The sequence below is a fragment of the Coffea arabica genome, chromosome 10e, assembly GCF_036785885.1.
Source record: "Coffea arabica cultivar ET-39 chromosome 10e, Coffea Arabica ET-39 HiFi, whole genome shotgun sequence".
Classification (NCBI taxonomy): Eukaryota; Viridiplantae; Streptophyta; class Magnoliopsida; order Gentianales; family Rubiaceae; genus Coffea; species Coffea arabica.
In genome coordinates, this window is record NC_092328.1 from 8,573,114 (window position 1) to 8,596,899 (window position 23,786).

At 37.5% G+C, this 23,786-nt stretch overlaps 3 protein-coding genes across 3 annotated transcripts in view; 2 read left to right on the forward strand and 1 right to left on the reverse strand.

Annotated features, from left to right (window-relative positions):
- LOC113711208 (uncharacterized) overlaps positions 1 to 23,786 on the forward strand; it is a 195,439-nt gene that overhangs the window by 72,648 nt on the left and 99,005 nt on the right. The window lies entirely within an intron of this gene.
- On the forward strand, positions 10,303 to 14,571 carry LOC113711094 (cyclin-B2-2-like). Its single transcript, XM_027234244.2, has 5 exons — positions 10,303 to 10,380; positions 12,390 to 12,479; positions 13,888 to 14,109; positions 14,207 to 14,305; positions 14,389 to 14,571. Exons 1-5 carry the CDS (start codon positions 10,303 to 10,305, stop codon positions 14,569 to 14,571), a joined length of 672 nt encoding a protein of 223 aa, XP_027090045.2.
- Positions 20,549 to 23,451, reverse strand: LOC113710965 (triacylglycerol lipase OBL1-like). The gene is made up of 5 exons (XM_027234073.2): positions 22,994 to 23,451; positions 22,453 to 22,646; positions 22,311 to 22,344; positions 21,146 to 21,765; positions 20,549 to 21,024 (listed from the first exon to the last, which is right to left on the reverse strand). Exons 1-5 carry the CDS (start codon positions 23,325 to 23,327, stop codon positions 20,752 to 20,754), a joined length of 1,455 nt encoding a protein of 484 aa, XP_027089874.1. The 5' UTR covers positions 23,328 to 23,451; the 3' UTR covers positions 20,549 to 20,751.

The following is a 23,786-nucleotide window of genomic DNA, read 5'->3' on the forward strand; positions in this document are numbered from 1 at the left end:
TATGATTTAGTACGAGAAACTAAGATCACAGGGTTATGAATCCAGTGCAGCGAAGATTCAAACCAAAACTTTCCAATCCACCCAAATCAACTACGAAAGAGAACATTAACATAAAGCTATACAAAGTAATATAAATTAATATACCAGAAAAGCACAAATTGATTAATTCTTACCACTGTCCATATTTTTTCTGCTTCTCAGAATTCTAAGCACATCTTCCTTGGTCACAGTCTCCACATGCGTCTCTACCTTGCTCACTATCTCACTTCCTGACAGGGTGTCGAGCCTATACAATAATAATTACCTACTCAAGAAAAATACAAATTTTGTATATAGTGGTGAGTAGGGTCGAATCCACAGGGATTGGGGATAATTCATTTCTTCTAGAATTCAGCGCATGGGGGATTTTTGGAAAATATAAAATGACTAATTAACTAACTAATGAAACAACTAATAGAAATAAACAAGAATTAATCAATAACCAATACGACTCTAGCCAAAGGTGCAACTTTTCAGACACGGTCCATTCAACTGATCATTGATGCAAAGATAATTCAATTATTCATTACTAGATTGGTTATAGTTGTCATACACGCGATAAACAACCAACCTTTCCTTAATTTCTCGATAGTTAAGGTACGACCGTTAACTATTTCTCTAACCAAGAAATAACCCTAGGTACGACCATAGGATTTAATTACTCAATTGCATTAATAATTAGAAAAATCCAACCCTAACCAACAAACATGCTACGAGGGTTTGTTTAACTTAGATCATACGTTTCCCTAACATGAAATCAATCACGCTAGTCGCCACTGGTATTAATCGATTGAACAATTACGGATTCAATCAATTAATTTGGCATTAGATCATTAGATTAATTCAAATATCGGGCCCTTGACATTCAAATAACATAACAAGCATAAGCAATTAAATCAGGAAACGTACAAATACCAATAAATAAAAGAAATAAGTAAAATAATTAGATCTCACAGATGTTCGAAACCGAGTCCTCAAATTGACCTTCGACTAGAAAAAATGAATTAGTTCATCTTCATGGAGGAAATCCCATGCAAAATTGCAGAAGTAATTCTGGCCATTGTCACTGAAATTGAGACAAGGAAAAACTATAAAGTAAGAACAACGGGAAAAACTCCCAATTCCCCAAAGATGACTAATTGGTTCCTACCTAAGTGTCTCATATACGATGGAAAAGGAAAGCCACCAAAAGAGTGCAAAAGTCAGTAGCCTAGTAGGAGTCAAAATTGACGGCTACTTTTTCTCCCTAATTTCCTATATAATCTCTACTCCTATTGGGCTAGCAATGAGGAGAAAAAGAAAAACTCCCAATCTCCCTTGACTTCTTCCGTGGCTAGCTCTCCAAAAGCTACCAAAAAGATAGAAGTCTTAATCCCAATTTGACTCCTTTCTTTTCACTTCCAAATGAGAGTCGGTGTTGTGCATTTTTTTTCGAACCTCTGGACATGTTAAAATCTGGGTTGATGCGACCACGCCAAGCGGTATTTGCAGTACAATATTCGCACTCTTTTATCACATTTTGCTCCAACTCCCTGTAATAAGCACAAATACCAAAAGTAAATAGAATCCGCCAATTAATGCATATTTGTTAAGACAATAGGAGGGAATTAATTGTAAAATAAATGACAAAATTACACCATATCAATTCCCCCAACACCTAAATCATGTTTGTCCTCAAGTATGAGAACAACAAACAAACACCAATTCTTGACAATAGCTATTGTTCCATCTACCTTATTGCCAAGATATCATGAAAACACATATGAAGCATCAATTGTCAAAATTCAAGAGACATCTCCTCGGTTAGTTTCCAAACCGCAGACTCTTCTAATTTATGGCTAACTAGTCTAAGAAAAATAAATGGTCGATCAACATTTATCAGCAAATGGTCCAACTATTAACTAAAATCTCAACATAAAACCCATAGATCAGACGGCTAACTTTAGACACACACTTACACAACCTTCACCTTTTTTATCACGCTTTTCTATTTTTCTCTTTTTTTTTTCAGAATAGCAAAAGACTTAATCTCTAGCCATTAGAGCCTTTTGACGCGAACTCCAACATTTGCCAGATGGAGGAGCCCGGTTACTCAACTCCGATCGCTATGCGACCACGCACTCATAGCAATTATTATCTTTTGACGCGAGAATCGACACTTTAGGTGAAAATCTCCGGTTACTCAGTAGTAATAACTAGCGGAGTACAGTCAACTCTTATTTACAATAACATAACACAATAACTAAAAATATCACAAAAGTAACAGCAGCCAGTTTCAAATTTCCAAACATGGAGAACTAAAATTAATAATTGGACCAATTCACATGAAAAATGCCAACAATCATTCCCTATGTCTAGAAAAGTTAACCAAAAATTGAAAAAGTTAAGCAATTGCTAATATTCACCAAAGAGATGTTCATGAATTCAACCACATTAATTTGATACACTTTTATTATTAAAACTTGACAATAGTAGAATTAGAGTCAACAATCCAACATCAAATCTTGGTAGTCATAGAAGAGCTGACCACTAATAAAAGAAAAGAAAAGAAAATAAACGAAAATAGAACAAATAACAAAAATAAAAGAAAACATGTAAAACTAAAAATTAGAAATACTAGCTGTACCACAGCTGTCCCCCCCACACCTAAGTCCGACATTGCCCTCGATGGAGGTAATATAGCAATTAAAGCGAAGAGAAAAATGAAACTTCCTTCTCGAGCGGCTATGGGATAGGCGGGAACGGGGGAGTGAAGTAGATATGGTGGAAGTACGCGGCCAGGTTCTTAGACATTGGAGCCATCTGGTTGGTGATATGCGTTACTTTCTCATCCACGTGGTGAACCTCCACCGGAGAGAGAGAGGGTGAGAGAGAGAGAGTACCGCCGGCGGCATTCGAGTGTCGACAGTCGCGTGAGGTTGGAGGCAGCAGCGAGTGGTGGGTTGCGTGGAAAGAGATAGGAGAGATAGAAGGTCGTGCGAGGTTGCAGCCGCTGGTGGAGGGCGGCTGGTCAGTGGCGGTTGCGGGCTGGTAGTGTTCGCGCAAGGAGGGTGGCCGCGGGTTGTGGAAGAGAAATGAGCGGCGGCTGGTGGAGTGACGCGCGCGATGATAGTGGGCGATGTGGAGGAGAGAGACGGGCGACGTACAGGGTGGTTGAGCGGCGTACAGTGACGACGTGCGTAGAAGGAGTGGAGGCTGAAAGAAGAAAAGAAGGAAAAGGGAAACAGGGGCAGCGAGGAAGAAGAGGAAGAAAAGGGAAAGAAAGAAAGGGAAACAAGAAAGAAAAGAAGAAGAAAGAAAAAGAAAAAGAAATTTTTTTTTTTTTTAGAATTGAATTGAGATTGGAAAATTCGATTTTTGAATACCAAAACTGAAAATGAAAAAGGATATTACTTTTATTTTAAAATTTTAAATTTTTTTTATTTTTTTGAAAGTGAAAAATTATTTCCTTTGTTTTTGGGTCGTCAAACATAGCGTGGTCACGCTAAGATTATAAAACGTCCACTGACCTTAGGAGTCACAAACACCGCGTAGGCACACCAAAATTGGTAAACATTCACTAATCTCAGGAAACACAAACACCGCGTGGGCACGTCAAGATTGCACTTCTTGATCACTGTGGAGGAAAATATTAATACTGATACTACACCCAACGGGGAAACGACAAAACGAAAGAAATGAACAACTAAAAATAATAAAACCAATATTTGGGTTGCCTCCCAAAAGAGCGCCTTTCTTTAATGTGTTTGGCTAGACATTGTCATGTTTGTTCAAGGAGGATAAAATCTTGTGGCTTGTTTCAGTGCTTCATCCTCTATATAATCCTATAGCCCTCGTAAATAGAGTAATCTTTAGGCACACGAGTTACGAGCTTCCATGAACTAGTAAATGGCGCCAAACAAGTCAACGATAATTTGCATTCTCCATTCACTCCCCCCCACGTGCATTTATTGGTCCAAGATATCTTGCCATCGCTACTCTTAATTTATTTCTGTAATGAAATTCAAAATTTTCTGGTATAATAAAGTCAATTTCATTAACAGGAATTGAAGAATAAGAGTCAGGAAAATATTGATTAAGGAATGGAGGAGATGTCACCGCATTTGGAGATTGTTCACTGGATTCATTCACTTGAACGAGTTGATATTGGGGTCTCATTTCTTGCACTTCAACTTCCTTTTCAACTGCATCTTTAGATCTGTTTTCTTGAAACTCTTGCAATTCCATGTCATTTGGCCGGATAATTGCACTCTCATCTTCCTCAAGGTTGATGTTGGTCTGTGAGGGCAATTCTTCACACATCTGAGAAGTTATTCTAGATGTCAATAGTTACACTTGACTCGTCATTGCTTGTGTCTCCTGTTGAAATCGATATGTATTAGCAGCTAATAATTCAATCATTTCTTCAAGAGACATACCTGACATGGATGATGGTTGTTGAGACTCTTGCTGTTGAAAATTCATTGGACCGGTCGCATAATTGGAATTATCCCACTATCCTTGATCATACCTGTTTGAGTAAGGGTCATACCACGTTTGAAATCGAGGTGAAAAATCTCCAAAATTATCAATCGGAGCACTTAGATTATCTTGAAATGCGGGGCATGTGTCAGTTGAATAATCTGAGGTAAAATAAGTTCCACAATTTGCAATAGTCCATTGATCATTAGGAAAAACACGAGTCTCATAACCCCATTCAGGAATAAAGTCCAGTCTATCATTAAAATACGGAATGTTAGCAGCCATAAACTATATAAAAAAATAAGAGAAAAATAAATAAAAAATAAAAATAAGATGAACTAAAAAAGAAATAAATTAATCTGACACCAGTCCCCGGCAACGGCGCCAAAAATTGACAGGGTGTCGAGCCTGTGCAATAATAATTACCTACTCAAGAAAAATACAAAGTTTGTATATAGCGGTGAGTAGGGTCGAATCCACAGGAATTGGGGATAATTCATTTCTTCTAGAATTCAGCGCATGGGGGATTTTTGAAAAATATAAAATGACTAATTAACTAACTAATGAAACAACTAATAGAAATAAACAAGAATTAATTAATAACCAATACGACTCTAGCCAAAGGTACAACTTTTCAGACACGGTCCATCCAACTGATCATCGATGCAAAGATAATTCAATTATTCATTACTAGATTGGTTATAGTTGTCATACACGCGATGAACAACCAGCCTTTCCTTAATTTCTCGATAGTTAAGGTACGACCGTTAACTATTTTTCTAACCAAGAAATAACTCTAGGTACGACCATAGGATTTAATTACTCAATTGCATTAATAATTAGAAAAATCCAATCCTAACCAACAAACACGCTACGAGGGTTTGTTTAAATTAGATCATATGATTCCCTAACATGAAACCAATCACGCTAGTCGCCACTGGTATTAATCGATTGAACAATTACGGATTCAATTAGTTAATTTGGCATTAGATCATTAGATTAATTCGAATATCGGGCCCTTGACATTCAAATAACATAACAAACATAAACAATTAAATCAGGAAACGTACAAATACCAATAAATAAAAAAAAATAAGTAAAATAATTAGATCTCACAGATGTTCGGAACCGAGTTCTCAAATTGACTTTGGACTAGAAAAAATGAATTAGTTCATCTTCATGGAGGAAATCCCATGCATAATTGCAGAAGTAATTCCGGCCATTGTCACCGAAATTGAGACAAGGAAAAACGATAAAGTAAGAACAACGGGAAAAACTCCCAATTCCCCAAAGATGACTAATTGGTTCCTACCTAAGTGTCTCATATACGATGGAAAAGGAAAGCCACCAAAAGAGTGCAAAAGTCAGTAGCCTAGTAGGAGTCAAAATTGACGGCTACTTTTTCTCCCTAATTTCCTATATAATCTCTACTCCTATTGGGCTAGCAATGAGGAGAAAAAGAAAAACTCCCAATCTCCCTTGACTTCTTCCGTGGCTAGCTCTCCAAAAGCTACCAAAAAGATAGAAGTCTTAATCCCAATTTGACTCCTTTCTTTTCACTTCCAAATGAGAGTCGGTGTTGTGCATTTTTTTTCGAACCTCTGGACATGTTAAAATCTGGGTTGATGCGACCACGCCAAGCGGTATTTGCAGTACAATATTCGCACTCTTTTATCACATTTTGCTCCAACTCCCTGTAATAAGCACAAATACCAAAAGTAAATAGAATCCGCCAATTAATGCATATTTGTTAAGACAATAGGAGGGAATTAATTGTAAAATAAATGACAAAATTACACCATATCAATTCCCCCAACACCTAAATCATGTTTGTCCTCAAGTATGAGAACAACAAACAAACACCAATTCTTGACAATAGCTATTGTTCCATCTACCTTATTGCCAAGATATCATGAAAACACATATGAAGCATCAATTGTCAAAATTCAAGAGACATCTCCTCGGTTAGTTTCCAAACCGCAGACTCTTCTAATTTATGGCTAACTAGTCTAAGAAAAATAAATGGTCGATCAACATTTATCAGCAAATGGTCCAACTATTAACTAAAATCTCAACATAAAACCCATAGATCAGACGGCTAACTTTAGACACACACTTACACAACCTTCACCTTTTTTATCACGCTTTTCTATTTTTCTCTTTTTTTTTTCAGAATAGCAAAAGACTTAATCTCTAGCCATTAGAGCCTTTTGACGCGAACTCCAACATTTGCCAGATGGAGGAGCCCGGTTACTCAACTCCGATCGCTATGCGACCACGCACTCATAGCAATTATTATCTTTTGACGCGAGAATCGACACTTTAGGTGAAAATCTCCGGTTACTCAGTAGTAATAACTAGCGGAGTACAGTCAACTCTTATTTACAATAACATAACACAATAACTAAAAATATCACAAAAGTAACAGCAGCCAGTTTCAAATTTCCAAACATGGAGAACTAAAATTAATAATTGGACCAATTCACATGAAAAATGCCAACAATCATTCCCTATGTCTAGAAAAGTTAACCAAAAATTGAAAAAGTTAAGCAATTGCTAATATTCACCAAAGAGATGTTCATGAATTCAACCACATTAATTTGATACACTTTTATTATTAAAACTTGACAATAGTAGAATTAGAGTCAACAATCCAACATCAAATCTTGGTAGTCATAGAAGAGCTGACCACTAATAAAAGAAAAGAAAAGAAAATAAACGAAAATAGAACAAATAACAAAAATAAAAGAAAACATGTAAAACTAAAAATTAGAAATACTAGCTGTACCACAGCTGTCCCCCCCACACCTAAGTCCGACATTGCCCTCGATGGAGGTAATATAGCAATTAAAGCGAAGAGAAAAATGAAACTTCCTTCTCGAGCGGCTATGGGATAGGCGGGAACGGGGGAGTGAAGTAGATATGGTGGAAGTACGCGGCCAGGTTCTTAGACATTGGAGCCATCTGGTTGGTGATATGCGTTACTTTCTCATCCACGTGGTGAACCTCCACCGGAGAGAGAGAGGGTGAGAGAGAGAGAGTACCGCCGGCGGCATTCGAGTGTCGACAGTCGCGTGAGGTTGGAGGCAGCAGCGAGTGGTGGGTTGCGTGGAAAGAGATAGGAGAGATAGAAGGTCGTGCGAGGTTGCAGCCGCTGGTGGAGGGCGGCTGGTCAGTGGCGGTTGCGGGCTGGTAGTGTTCGCGCAAGGAGGGTGGCCGCGGGTTGTGGAAGAGAAATGAGCGGCGGCTGGTGGAGTGACGCGCGCGATGATAGTGGGCGATGTGGAGGAGAGAGACGGGCGACGTACAGGGTGGTTGAGCGGCGTACAGTGACGACGTGCGTAGAAGGAGTGGAGGCTGAAAGAAGAAAAGAAGGAAAAGGGAAACAGGGGCAGCGAGGAAGAAGAGGAAGAAAAGGGAAAGAAAGAAAGGGAAACAAGAAAGAAAAGAAGAAGAAAGAAAAAGAAAAAGAAATTTTTTTTTTTTTTAGAATTGAATTGAGATTGGAAAATTCGATTTTTGAATACCAAAACTGAAAATGAAAAAGGATATTACTTTTATTTTAAAATTTTAAATTTTTTTTATTTTTTTGAAAGTGAAAAATTATTTCCTTTGTTTTTGGGTCGTCAAACATAGCGTGGTCACGCTAAGATTATAAAACGTCCACTGACCTTAGGAGTCACAAACACCGCGTAGGCACACCAAAATTGGTAAACATTCACTAATCTCAGGAAACACAAACACCGCGTGGGCACGTCAAGATTGCACTTCTTGATCACTGTGGAGGAAAATATTAATACTGATACTACACCCAACGGGGAAACGACAAAACGAAAGAAATGAACAACTAAAAATAATAAAACCAATATTTGGGTTGCCTCCCAAAAGAGCGCCTTTCTTTAATGTGTTTGGCTAGACATTGTCATGTTTGTTCAAGGAGGATAAAATCTTGTGGCTTGTTTCAGTGCTTCATCCTCTATATAATCCTATAGCCCTCGTAAATAGAGTAATCTTTAGGCACACGAGTTACGAGCTTCCATGAACTAGTAAATGGCGCCAAACAAGTCAACGATAATTTGCATTCTCCATTCACTCCCCCCCACGTGCATTTATTGGTCCAAGATATCTTGCCATCGCTACTCTTAATTTATTTCTGTAATGAAATTCAAAATTTTCTGGTATAATAAAGTCAATTTCATTAACAGGAATTGAAGAATAAGAGTCAGGAAAATATTGATTAAGGAATGGAGGAGATGTCACCGCATTTGGAGATTGTTCACTGGATTCATTCACTTGAACGAGTTGATATTGGGGTCTCATTTCTTGCACTTCAACTTCCTTTTCAACTGCATCTTTAGATCTGTTTTCTTGAAACTCTTGCAATTCCATGTCATTTGGCCGGATAATTGCACTCTCATCTTCCTCAAGGTTGATGTTGGTCTGTGAGGGCAATTCTTCACACATCTGAGAAGTTATTCTAGATGTCAATAGTTACACTTGACTCGTCATTGCTTGTGTCTCCTGTTGAAATCGATATGTATTAGCAGCTAATAATTCAATCATTTCTTCAAGAGACATACCTGACATGGATGATGGTTGTTGAGACTCTTGCTGTTGAAAATTCATTGGACCGGTCGCATAATTGGAATTATCCCACTATCCTTGATCATACCTGTTTGAGTAAGGGTCATACCACGTTTGAAATCGAGGTGAAAAATCTCCAAAATTATCAATCGGAGCACTTAGATTATCTTGAAATGCGGGGCATGTGTCAGTTGAATAATCTGAGGTAAAATAAGTTCCACAATTTGCAATAGTCCATTGATCATTAGGAAAAACACGAGTCTCATAACCCCATTCAGGAATAAAGTCCAGTCTATCATTAAAATACGGAATGTTAGCAGCCATAAACTATATAAAAAAATAAGAGAAAAATAAATAAAAAATAAAAATAAGATGAACTAAAAAAGAAATAAATTAATCTGACACCAGTCCCCGGCAACGGCGCCAAAAATTGACAGGGTGTCGAGCCTGTGCAATAATAATTACCTACTCAAGAAAAATACAAAGTTTGTATATAGCGGTGAGTAGGGTCGAATCCACAGGAATTGGGGATAATTCATTTCTTCTAGAATTCAGCGCATGGGGGATTTTTGAAAAATATAAAATGACTAATTAACTAACTAATGAAACAACTAATAGAAATAAACAAGAATTAATTAATAACCAATACGACTCTAGCCAAAGGTACAACTTTTCAGACACGGTCCATCCAACTGATCATCGATGCAAAGATAATTCAATTATTCATTACTAGATTGGTTATAGTTGTCATACACGCGATGAACAACCAGCCTTTCCTTAATTTCTCGATAGTTAAGGTACGACCGTTAACTATTTTTCTAACCAAGAAATAACTCTAGGTACGACCATAGGATTTAATTACTCAATTGCATTAATAATTAGAAAAATCCAATCCTAACCAACAAACACGCTACGAGGGTTTGTTTAAATTAGATCATATGATTCCCTAACATGAAACCAATCACGCTAGTCGCCACTGGTATTAATCGATTGAACAATTACGGATTCAATTAGTTAATTTGGCATTAGATCATTAGATTAATTCGAATATCGGGCCCTTGACATTCAAATAACATAACAAACATAAACAATTAAATCAGGAAACGTACAAATACCAATAAATAAAAAAAAATAAGTAAAATAATTAGATCTCACAGATGTTCGGAACCGAGTTCTCAAATTGACTTTGGACTAGAAAAAATGAATTAGTTCATCTTCATGGAGGAAATCCCATGCATAATTGCAGAAGTAATTCCGGCCATTGTCACCGAAATTGAGACAAGGAAAAACGATAAAGTAAGAACAACGGGAAAAACTCCCAATTCCCCAAAGATGACTAATTGGTTCCTACCTAAGTGTCTCATATACGATGGAAAAGGAAAGCCACCAAAAGTGTGCAAAAGTCAGTAGTCTAGTAGGAGTCAAAATTGACGGCTACTTTTTCTCCCTAATTTCCTATATAATCTCTACTCCTATTCGGCTAGCAATGAGGAGAAAAAGGAAGACTCCCAATCTCCCTTGACTTCTTCCGTGGCTAGCTCTCCAAAAGCTACCAAAAAGATAGAAGTCTTAATCCCAATTTGACTCCTTTCTTTGCACTTCCAAATGAGAGTCGGTGTTGTGCATTTTTTTCCGAACCTTTGGACATGTTAAAATCTAGGTTGATGCGACCACGCCAAGCGGTATTTGCAGTACAATATTCGCACTATTTTATCACATTTTGCTCCAACTCCCTGTAATAAGCACAAATACCAAAAGTAAATAGAATCCGCCAATTAATGCATATTTGTTAAGACAATAGAAGGGAATTAATTGTAAAATAAATGACAAAATTACACCATATCACTTCCTGCGATAGCTTAAAGGGAATTAGCTCTATATGCACTACAACAAAAAAGGTTTTCTTGACATGCTTATAAGGACACTTGTTGGTTTGTGTTATTATAGTATTTCTATTATGACACTTATTATCAACTCAATAATATATACTTTAATTTTTTTTATTTTATCTGATATAAGAATAATAATGTGCTTTTAGACTACTTATTATTACACTTGAGAAAATGTGAGATATACCAAAAAAAGAAGGAAAGGCACAAACCGACATCGTAGTGAATTGGCGGAAGATTCATTTGCTCAAAACTTTCATTTTGCTGGCCAAAACACTTAGTCAAATTTTGCTTCTTCTTATCTCTGTCACAAGAAACACTCTCTCCGCAACAAACTATCCTCGGCAAATTATCTCGGACACCAAAACGCTTGGAGTTTTTTTCTGCTGAATCTCCCTGCAAACAAACTTTCCTTACTTTCCCGTTGAAGGTATGTAATTGCATGGTAATTTTATTTTATTTTGTGAGCAATTAGATAATGCTTTTGCTAAATGTCACCGTAAAGAAGTTTTCCATTCTTCAAGTTGTTCCCCTTTTTTTCTTGAGATTTTATTGGACATTATTAGCTATTCTTGAAACTGTGTACTGTATTGTGTTGAATTGTGAGGGTTAAATTTTAAAGTTTGCCCTAAATTGATTACATTTGAAATTAGTCCCATCTGTTTGAGATTGAAATGGATGTAGTAATAGTTTATGATTTGGGTGCACTTGTTGTTCAGTTTTATTCCTCTCGGTTGTCTACTTGGTTCGTGCGACTATTTTGTTATGGATTTGTTGCCCATAACCTGTTCGATAAAATGTCAAGTAGATAACCGAGAAACTGGTGAATCTTAGAAAAGTGATTACAGATAAATCTCATGTGACCAGATACTTCGTGTGAAAGAGTCTTACAAGGATACATGTTGACAGGCAGGCCAGTGAAAGAGAGAAGCCTAGTTTATTCAATTTGAATTAATTCACTTGATTTAACAGAAGCATCTTTGAGTCTCTTGCATTCGCATGACCCGGTTAGGGTTTATGACCAACCATACACCCTTCCACAGCTAGCTAGAGGGGCAGTCAGGATGGACAAACTAGGTTTTCCTTCTCTTAGACTTATTAAAGGACTATCTGCGTGACTGGCCTATGCTCAGTTTGTATGTTTGTGTTACGGGCAATAAAATAAAAGGGGTATTTACCTCAAAAAAAAACTGAAGCATCTTTGCTAACTGCTACTCGAATTGAGCACTGTTGTCTTTACAGATTTCTTCTACAACCAGTTCGTAATTGTGATATATGGTAGTGTTTGAAAGAAGTGACAGTAATGTCTTGCGTCTTTTGCCCCCAAAAAAACAAAAAGATTTGCGGATATTTGATCCCCCATTTGCCGACAGACTCTTATCTTTATTTTAGTTTTATTTCATTATTCGCATGCAGATATCTAGCTGTGTCCCATCGAACTACATGGCACAACAATTTGACATCAATGAGAGGATGAGGGGCATTCTTATTGGCTGGCTGATAGAGGTAAAGAAATAATTTCACATTACTTTGGCATTCTTACAAATTCTGAACTGTCAGAATGACAGGGTGTCGGCCTGTGCAATAATAAAAACCTGCTAAACTAAAATTAATTTCTATAGATAGTGGTAAGCAGGGTCGAATCCACAAGGATTGGGTATAACTGTTTCTTTTCAAATTCACAGTAACAAAGGGGGTGTTTTTGCGCAGAAGGTGACAATCAAAGAAATTCAAATAAAATCTAAGAAACTACTAAAAATTAAATAACAAATTACTAAAATTAAATGGGTGATAATTAAGGATCTAACCAAGAAATAACTTCAGCAATGGTTCACCTAATTGATCATTGAGACAAAGGCAATTCCAATTATTTACTAATAAATAGGTTATAACTGCCAAACAAGCGATGACAATCAACCCCTCCTTACTATATCGGTGATTAAGGTACGCCCGTTAATCACTGTTCTAATTGAGAAACAATCTTAGGTACGCCTGTAAGATTTAATTCCCCAATTGCTTTACGCATTAGAGGAGCCCTATTCTAACCAAATAACACACTACCAGGGTTATTTTAGGTTAGCCCGCGTATTCCCCTGATACAAACCCAATCATGCCAGTTATCACTATTTTGAAATAATTAAATAATTACGGATTTAACGCCCCAGTTGACAGTAGATTATCAAATTAACTAATCATCCGGATCCAAGACAATCAATTAGTTAAACAATCATAAGCACTATAATCAGGGAATATGGGAATACCAATAAATAAAAGGAAAAGGTAAAATTAAATCAATCTCACAGTTTTAGGCGAGTCAAAGCATCCATTGTTCCTTAACTAGACAAAGGGATTTAACTCATCCCTTGTCTACACTTACGGAAAAAAAGAAAAGAGAAGAAACTAAAGATGATAGAAAAAGTCAAAGGCTCAATCCAGTCCTCTGACATACATAGGAGTAAAAAGCAAAAGAAAAGTCCCCAGGAAAAGTCCAAGACAAGCTAAGCTAAAAACGAAAAGTTTTCTTCTCAATTTCTATCTAAGTCTTCTTCCTACGCTGGCACTGTGCGGCGCCCCCCTTGCGGAGAGGACCTCCTCCAGCCCTTCGTTCCTTTCCTCATTTTATGTTGTCTTTCACAAATTACCAAAAAAGGTCGCGCCTTGATATTCCAAAAATACCCCCGGACGCCTGCCCTTTGAGCTCTTTCCTGATAATCATCAAATTGGTTCTTGTTATGGTATTTTCGATCTACTCCCTGAAATAAATGCAAATTACGAAAAGCGAATAGAATTTAATAATTAATCCATATCAAGTCAGGTAATAGGGAAAATTAATAATAAAATAAATGATAAAATTGCAACCTATCACAGAAGTAAGAAAAAGGTTACGGTTAACACTGTACTTCTGAATGTACAGGTGCATTACAAGTTTGAACTGATGGATGAGACCTTGTATTTAACTGTCAATCTAATAGATAGGTTCTTAATAACAGTCTCTGTGGTGCGCAAGAAACTTCAACTTGTTGGAGTGACAACAATGCTTCTGGCTTGTAAGTATGAAGAAGTTTCTGTTCCTGTCGTTGAAGACCTCATATTGATTTCTGACAGGGCTTACTCTAGAAATGACGTGCTTGAGATAGTAGGTTTGTTATGACATCTATTGTCTATGAGTTGATCTTTGATATATGAAGGTTTCCTTTGTCATATAACTAAAATTGAACTGTGACTCGCTGCAGGAGAGCTTAATGATCAATACCTTGCAGTTTAATCTTTCAGTGCCTACTCCTTATGTCTTCATGAGGCGCTTTCTTAAAGCTGCTCAATCTAATAAAAAGGTATTGTTTCGTATTTAGTGTATGTGAATTTTTTGCACTATCTTGATCTGCCTAATAACTGGCAATAATCTTCTGGTGACTAGTTGGAGCTTCTATCCTTCTTTATCGTTGAGTCGTGCCTCGTCGAGTATGAAATGCTTAGGTTCCCCCCGTCTCTCTTAGCAGCAGCAGCAATCTTTACTGCACAATGCTCTGTCAATGGGTTCAAGAAGTGGACTAAGACATGCGAGAGGCATACAAACTACACTGAAGATCAGCTTTTGTAAGTGGTTCCTTATGCTTTTCACACATTAATGAATTTTTTCATAAAAGGTAATGGTGGCTTTTGTATTATGTATATTTTATAAAAAATTTATTGTTAATTTATGTTAATTTTCTTGTTCCTAATTATGTTTCAGAAAAGGTTTGTTTTGCCTATGGGACTGGAAGCTTGGACCTTAAGATCTATTGGCAAAAAATGGAGAAGCTGGAAGGCAGATTTAAAGGCTACATATTTTGATCCTACTTTGCCAAATGCTGAAGCTCGGTTTCAAAAGGATGTAAAGGTTCGGGAAGAGCAATGGATAAAACTTTGGACTTATTGGAAAAGTGAAGAAGCGAAGGTACAAATCAGCTACAACATTCTTAATAAAATTGTGTTTATTCAATGCTGTAATCTTGGTTATGATTTTGAAATTTAGAAACTAAGTGAGAGGAACAAGAAAGCTAGAGCGGAAAAGAAGATGAACCACACAACCGGAAAAAAGTCATTTGCTCATCTTCGGAACCACATTGGATGAGGTCGGGCTACAAGCTCTTGGACCAAACTGGTATGAAATACAGATACAAGTTGCAATGAGTCCAAGTGAGCAATTGATTAGACCGTATGATTTGCAACAAACAATTCAAGATGCACTTGGTGCACCAATTGCTTGGCCTTGTCATTTGGTAATATATGCACTTACTCACATTGTGGCCTTTATGGAATTTTATTGCTAGCTAGGATGATCTAATGATCCCAACAAACTTTGTGCACAGGTGAAACCAGCTGAAGATTGATGGGGTATTCGTGGTTATAACTGAAGGCTCTCATTTCATTGGAAAGTTTGGAAGCTACTGCAAGTTCTTTCTACTTGTTAGGGAAGAGAATCTTTTAGTTTGTGCACAAGAGAATCTTTCAAGTTTGCCCTTGTTAGGGATTTGCTATGTTAGTACTTGCTACTGACTTTTAGTTCAACAAATTATATTTGAGCATTCACTTTTGCTTTTAGATTACTATATGCATTCTGTTCTTTGGGATAATTTTACAAGTCCATTGGGTTTCTGATTGACGGAATGTATAGTAGGGAGCACTACCTGCAGGTTGCTTCTATATCAAAGAAAAAAAAACTTCTGACAGTTAAAAGTATCAGCATAGAATTCGATATCCTAATGTTGTACTATAGCTATCCTGACACTTTCGATTATCAAGAAAAGAGATTTTTGTTGACAGATGGGATGCTATAACAGCATAGTTTTCCTGACACATTTAAATGTTACGAGCCTATCCCCACATTGGAAGGGACGACACTCGTCCGAGGTGTGAGGAAAGGTAAAGTGTCAGATTAGATTATTTATACTAACACTTTTAAATGCCGTTAAAGTTTATTTTGTTGTAGTGACGTCACGTTAGTAAACTCGTCCTAAAGTCCCAGTCTAAGCCAATACCAGTTTGGACACTCAAATTAACAAAAAAAAAAGGCCTTCATTATGATGATGATGCTCAATTGAACATTTCCATTGGATCAAAATCCAATAGTTAAGTTCATCATATCCACGTTTCATAGCCAAGTGTTGCAGTCAAATAAGTCAATCTGGATAACTCAAACATGTGAAACTCAATTGAACATTTCTAGTAGTGGTCGAGGCATTTGCAGCTTTGTAGCAGTTAAAATTTTCCAGAAGAAGCTAGAGCCACCATCAAAGCTTTCAAACAAAACCTAAAGTCATATGCAACAAATTATATGGTACGTATTGTCGCAATACCTTAGCAACACTATGGACCAACATAAAAGCAAATTCTCGTGAAAGAATTGACATCAGACATTGTCATTTTGGATCAACTTACAAACCAAAATCTATGGCGAGGAAGAAACATCATCATCATAATGAAGGCTTTTTCTTTTCTTTTTTTTTTTTTTTAAATTTGAGCGTCCAAACTGGTATTGGCTTAGACTGGGACTTTGTAAGTAGATTAAATAATGATAAAGTGATCTTTGTGAAAACAAGTTTTCTAGAGAAAAGTAGAAATACGAAAACGTATGCTTGATGAGAAGAGCAGCAGCTTGCTTGACTGCCTTAGACGTTCCTCTAAAATAAATGGGAAAAAAAAATTTAATGATCCCCAAAATAACCATTATGACTACTTTATTGCAAAGTTTTTTTTTTTCAAAACATTAAGTGATTTTATAGATAATAAACCTGTACAGATTCAAGTAAAGACTTGAAAGAACTTTACAATCAGTGTATTCTAACACTGAGGAATCCAAAATTCCTGGTCTTCTATGAATTCTAGCGCTTGCACGCTAATCCGGTGACTAATATGGTTACTATTCCTATTTACTAAACAAAATGAGCACATGCGAAACAAGGACTGAAGGCTATAAATATCCTCCATCAGAGTGGCCATTCGCATATCCTGAGATTTCCTTTGCTGAATGAGATTGTACGTTAGCTTGTTCTGGATTTGCACTTCAATCCTTTCCATTTTTTGGACAGTAACTTTACACATCAGTAGTTTTATGGCTGTTAATTCGTCCATGACTTGGTGACCAGAGCTTCTTTCCTGTAAAGTCCAGCCTCGTATCATGTTTTGATTGTCCTTGGAGACAGTGACGCCTATTCCAACTTGAGGCGTGTCTTTACTCTTTTCTGTAGCAAACCTTAATCTCAGTATGCCTTCCATTTCCTCCTGATGCTGGGGGGATTCCATCTGTTCTCTTGTTTCTTCTATACTCGTGCTTGAGGTCTTTGTCAATGCCTCTTCATATTCCAACCATTCCTCCTGAGCTGTCTGTATTGTTCTCATAGGGTGCTGCTGCTTGGCATTGAATTCCTTTTCATTCCTACTTTTCCAGATTTGCCAAAGGATGTTCGCTGTTAGGGAGATATGTTTGTTACCCTCACTTCTCGTGCTAGCTTCCATCATTGTAGCCCACCACCTGCTAAAACAACCATGCTGGTCTAGTATTCCTTCCCACTGAATAGGTGACATTTTCCACACTAGTTTGACTTGGTTGCAATTAAGCAAAGCATGCTCTATCGTCTCACCTTGCTCACCACAGATTCTGCATATTGGATCACCTTGTTTGGTTCTATCGTAGATGAGTTGTCTTACTGGTAACACCTGGTTTAGGCATTTCCACAAGAAAATCTTCACCTTATGCTTGATGTTCAGTTTCCAAAGATGCTTCCAACATTTCTTTCTATTCGAGCTCCAACTTGTACCAGTTACCTCCGTGGCTTCTTGCTCTCGTTCCATTTGGCCTTCAGATTGTATTCTATAAGCTGATCTCACTGTGTAATTCCCATTTGAACTATGGATCCAGTAGTTGTTGTCCTCTCTGTTGGTTAGGCTTATGGGGATGCTTAGAATGCACTCTGCCTCCTTGGAGCTAAAATTTCTGAATATCAGATTTTTGTTCCATCTATACTGGATGATCAGCTCCTCTACTTTAACCAGATTACACCCCTGTGGTTTCTGTGAGGTAACCTTTCCTTGATTGTTATCTGGCATCCAGCTATCTTCCCAAATATAGGTACTCTTTCCATTGCCTATCCTTCTCCTGGTTCCTAGCTCTATCAGTTGCCTTGCTCCCATCAGACCCTTCCAAATCCAGGATGCATTCCTAGTTACTTTGCACTTGAGAAGCGATTGTTTGGGATGGTATTTGTCCTTAGGTACTTTACTAACCAGCAGATTTGGTTGTGTGATTAGCCTCCAAACTTGCTTCCCCAATAGAGCTGTATTGAATGCCTCTAGATCTAGAAATCCCAATCCTCCATCCTTCCTGTCCAGTGACATTTTATTCCAAGATCTCCAATGCATCTTGTTCCTTCCATTTGCCTCTCCCTACCAATAGTTTGCCATCACAACATTAATCTCTTTGCATATCTTCTTTGGCATCTTGAAGCATGACATCGTGTATGTTGGCATTGCCATTGCTACTGATTTGAGCATAACCTCTTTGCCTGCCGCACTTAACAACTTGTTTTTCCATTTCTTCAATCGCTGCTGGATGTTGTCTCTAATATAGCCAAAAAGTTGTTGTTTCGATCCTGTGACCACCATTGGGAGTCCCAAGTACTTGCCTTGGTTGACCTTCTGGATATTTCCAAGTGCTTGACAGACTTCCATCTTGGCTTCCTGCTCCAGATTCGTGCTGAAAATGACTGAGGATTTTTCTAGGTTGATCAGCTGGCCAGTGCCTCTTTCGTACACCTGGAGTATCCGTCTCAGCTCTGATGCATTCTGATAGTCAGCTTTGCAAAATATCAAGGAGTCGTCTGCAAAAAACAAGTGAGTTAGTTGAGGCCCTTGTCTACTGATCCGCATGCCTTCAATTCTTCTTTCAGTTGCTGCCTTCTGTAGGAGATTAGTGAAGCCTTCAGAGCAAAGCAGGAATAGATAGGGTGACAGTGGGTCGCCCTGTCTAATTCCCCTCTGTGGTATCACATATTCCTTCACCTCTCCATTGATCATGAAAGAGTAGGAAACAGATGAAATGCATTCCATTATCCAGCTCCTCCATTTGTCATTGAATCCCATCTTCTGCATCACAGCTGCCAGGAATCTCCATTCTACCCTGTCATAAGCTTTTGACATGTCTAATTTCATAGCCATAAAACCCTCTTTCCCAAGCCTTTTGTTTTTGAGATAATGTAGAAACTCATGGGAAATCATAATGTTATCTAAAATTTGCCTACCAGGGATAAAAGCTGATTGATTTTTACTAATGCAGGAGTGAAGGACTAGTTTCAATCTATTAGCTAAGATCTTTGATATGATTTTATACACTGTAGTGCACAAGCTGATGGGCCTATAGTGCTTGAGGGATGTGGGAATCATGACTTTGGGAATGAGAGAAATAATAGTGTGATTGGCTGACTTAATGAGATGACCCGTGTGAAAGAAAGTTTGAATAGCTCCAACCAGATCCTTTTTGATTATGTGCCAGAATTTCTGAAAGAAAATTGGAGGCATTCCATCTATACCTGGGGCTTTATCTGGACTCATGGAGAAGAGGGCAGATCTGATTTCCTCCTCTCCCACAGGTTTAGTCAAATTTGCATTCACTCTCTCAGAAATCGTGTGTGGTATTCCATCCAGAACTTCTTCCATTTCCCTTGGTTCTGATGTTGTGAAGAGTTGCCTATAGTAGTCAGCAATTTCCGCACCTAACTCTTCCTCACTTTTAGTCCAAGTGCCATCCTCTCTTTGTATTTCCAGCATTCTATTCCTTCTCCTTCTCCCCTCCACACTAGCATGAAAGAAACTGGTGTTCTTATCACCTGCTTTTAACCAATGCAGCCTAGCTTTCTGACTCCAGTAGACTTCCTCTTCTCTGTAGGCCTCTTTCAATTTCTTTTTTAGACCATTTCTGATATCCTTCTTGTTCTCCAAATCCCTTGTTTTCAGCTCCTGCAATTGATTCTTGAGCACTTCAATATTCGTCCTCGCATTGCCTTGTATTTTGTTTTTCCATTGCAACAGTTTCACCCTACACCTTTTCACTTTCTTGATTACTTTAAACATCCGTGTACCTTCATCTTCTTGTTCCCAAGCCTGTTTGACAATATCATTGATCTCCGCATTTTGGAGCCACCTTTTATCAAAATAAAACCTTTTCTTCCTCCTACTTGGACATGGCTTGGTATCAAAGATTAGCATACTATGGTCAGAAGCAAATGTGTCCTGGTGTTTATTGCAAAGTTAAGGAAGCCAAAAAGGGAATCCTATTTTGATCATTATGGCTTTGTCATAAAAGTAGCAATCTTTGGTTTTGGTGTATGATTCCTCTATATCATTTTGTGTACCTATTGTACGAAACCAAAATTTTAGGATTCTAATAAGAATAATCAATGCGTGTAGAGTTATAGAATTGAAGGGATAAAACAATCGCTCGAAATATATGTGAAAAAAAAGAAAATAATCAACTTAGAATATTATTGAAATCTCAAACACTTAAAAAAGTTACACCACAATAGAAAACTTGACAAACTCTTCCAAAATCTTTCTACAAAACATCCAAAATATTGTTTTATTTATACTCTACCAAACTTGTTAGGAAAGAAATCACTTACATAAGAAATTATTTAACAAAACACAAATTCCTAAATCACACAACTACTAAAAATCTAACTCCAATAAAACTAATAAATAAATAAATAAATACTTCTATGCTTGGTTTTGTTTGACAACATATATGTCATTCTTGTTTCAGGCCTTTCAACGGAGGGTCCCAGAAGGGTAAGGTCCCCAATCTGGTGGCGTTATCATAGTCCTGAGGACCATGATCTGGTAATCCAGGAATGACCAATCCTATCAACCTAGAAATGATCACAGACGACCCTTCTCTATACTCCATTCCTCTCGTGAAAGGGATAATGAAGCTCCTAATCAGCTCGTAAACGGCATTCAAATGCTTGGGTATAACCGACAGCAGTGAAAAGTAGTTCTTGTTTGGTTCTTCCTCTAGAATCTGTTTCGGTTTTAGTTCCAAAATAAGAGAAAAAGAATTATAAGATCACTCCCATAAACTAATACAAGGAAAAAAAATACTGGGGAATAGATAAAGAAAGGAATAAAGTTTTTTTTTTTACCTGCCCTCGGTAGCGGCTGTTGAAGTATAAACAAAGGCCAAAGTGCTTGAACATGAGGGTTTTGTCATCAAACGGTACTCTTGGAACTATATCATTGTTGTAGACATATCTGCAATAGTTTACACCATAAAATCTAAGCTTGTCCTTCATAAACTCCCCAAATTGCTCATCTCCAACTCTAGGCTGCCCGAAAGTGTACACTCCTTCCATTCTTTCCAATAGCTCATTTTCTTCATGTAAAATCAGTATGGCAGGAAACAAAATTGCCAACGCCCCTCCTAAGCTGTGTCCAGTTACCACGAATTTTGCATTCTGATTTTCCCTCAATCTATTTCTCAAAATTTCCCTTATTGTGTAATAGGCATAGTCTTTTCCACCTGAGCCTTGCTCAATTTTCTTAGGCCAACCCTTTCGTTTTTGTAAGCCTAAGGCTTTCATAAATCCAGCATGAATCTTACCCACACCTTCGATATCATACCACGAAATATCCAAATCCGTACGCCAATCATCAGCTTCAAACGGTTGTGTCCCTCGAAATGCCACCTCAATCAGGTTAGAATCAGCACTAGTTATCTTGTCTTCGAAAATGATGGCTTGTGTTGTGTATGATTCCTCATAATCTGAATGGAATGGGTAGACAAGTTGTAAATTGTAAATCAAACTTCAGAATTGCATTACTTTGCTAAAAGAGTTATTCGTTTACTTTCAATAATTTCTCAACTCTTGACTAACAATATTGTCCTGAATATTTTGGCTTTCCATGAAAACGTAAATGCATGCATCAGCTTAAAACCAGGAAAAACCTTGGAACTTTCACTAAAAAATTCCAAGTTCAGGGAACAAAAGACTGAGTAGAGAAATTGAAGTCCAACTTGTCTAAATTCATTAGTTTCCTTCATATATAGTCAGCTTTTGCATTTTTCTTATATCAAACAAAATATATAGGTGGTATTTTCCGGTAACCAGGAAACTTGTTAATGTGCATTTTGACATGTTAAAGTAGGGCCATCATTCATGTTAATTTGCAACTTAATTATACGCATTATCACCACTACACTAGGAGACCAAAATGGTTAGCAACAATGAGTGGCAAGAAATGGTTGTCTTTTGACACGAAAAAGAAATGAGTAAAATTTCACATAAAGAGGAGAACGGAGCCACTGACCATTCCAAAAGTTGAAGGAGCCCAAGAATTCCATCTGCAAGAGTAGAATTGGAAAAAAGAGAAAAAAAAATGACTTGAAACTTGTTCCAAGCAATATAACGTGAAACTTGCATTGCATGTCCTGAAATTATATATAAATTACCTGCCAGTGATCTGTGACCACAGTTTTGGCGAAGGCTTCATTTTCATAGGCCAATTTAGCGGCCATTATAGACAAGGCTGCACCATACCTCTCGTCATTAGCTTTGATCCTTCCGTCTAAATCCACTCGCGTGTCCACATTCGCAACTAGCGACCTAAAATTTGCTGCCGACCTGTCTGGCTTTACTACATTTCCTGCAATTAAAGCATACACAAGGCCATTCAGTTACCATATTATTTGGCTCGTTGCATGAAATAAACAACGATCTCCATGAAACATATACAAGATTTCAATGGCCGTTTTTTTCATTTTTTTTCTCTAGCTAATCAAAAGTTGCCTTCCACATTTTATTGATCTATATCAAATAGAATATGATTTGACACCAAAAATTAGTGCCTAATCCAGTTTCCCTGTGTTGCATAATAGTATGCTTTTGCATGCATGCATGCAGCAATCAATTTACGCCTATGATTTTCCGGCGAGGTAATGGATATGAATCAATGGAACATCCAACATAAATAAAACAGAAATTAAAACAAACCCGTAAGAAAATGCAGTAAAAGTCCGCCAAAGCCACCATTGCTGGACGGATAATTCAGCAACAGCTCCAGAGTAGATCCTAGGCCAGCCAAAGGTTTTTTCAACTGAAGGAGGAGCATTTGAGCCACGACAGACACAAAAACTACCCATCGGCGGCGGAGGCCCCTTAGGCTGTCCGCCTCCGGGGCATCAAAGAAGTCTCTTTTGTATAATTCGCTTGAATAGAAGATGCGAAGGAGGTCGCTAAAACCAGCTTCTTTCGGATTGAGCAGCAAATAATCTTTACAGAAATCTTCTTCGGAAGGCATATCTAGCTTAGAAGCAATGGTACTCATTGGGTAGATAGATGTGTTGTTGCCTCAAAGTCTCAAGGGTCAACTGATTTCTAGTTCAAACTATAGCTATCCGATAAAATTTCTATTGCAGGGTAGATGGTTAAACAATGTGGTATTTTCTTGAATGAGAACCATTGCCCTACATATGTATGTATTTATAGCCGGGTAAGATCATTAGCAGTCGTCGTCGCAGTTTGAATTTGTCAAAAACCAAATTAATGGTTCTCACGTGCAGTATAGATGAATTAAAAACCATTGATGAATTAGTGTTATGAGTAATGACACAGCATGATGTGAGTTGTCTATCTTTGCAACTAAGATGGGTTAAAAATGATGTAGATGAAAAGGGGAGAAGGGGAATGTAACTGAAATAAAATAGTGAAGAAGACATCTTCAAAGAGGAGACAAATCGTCACAATCACGGTCAACTGATTGTTCAAAGTGTAAAGAAGAAAAATA

Excerpts from the sequence above, each read along its gene's own strand:
- LOC113711094 (XM_027234244.2), top strand. The coding sequence starts at position 10,303 with ATGGAGGAAATCCCATGCATAATTGCAGAAGTAATTCCGGCCATTGTC. Across the intron at positions 10,381-12,389 it reads AGACAAGGAAAAACGATAAA|ATATCTAGCTGTGTCCCATC; the intron begins GTAAGAACAACG and ends ATTCGCATGCAG. Across the intron at positions 14,306-14,388 it reads CTGCTCAATCTAATAAAAAG|TTGGAGCTTCTATCCTTCTT; the intron begins GTATTGTTTCGT and ends TCTGGTGACTAG.
- LOC113710965 (XM_027234073.2), bottom strand. The coding sequence starts at position 23,327 with ATGAGTACCATTGCTTCTAAGCTAGATATGCCTTCCGAAGAAGATTTC. Across the intron at positions 22,647-22,993 it reads TTTACTGCATTTTCTTACGG|GAAATGTAGTAAAGCCAGAC; the intron begins GTTTGTTTTAAT and ends CTTTAATTGCAG. Across the intron at positions 21,766-22,310 it reads CTCCTTCAACTTTTGGAATG|ATTATGAGGAATCATACACA; the intron begins GTCAGTGGCTCC and ends CATTCCATTCAG.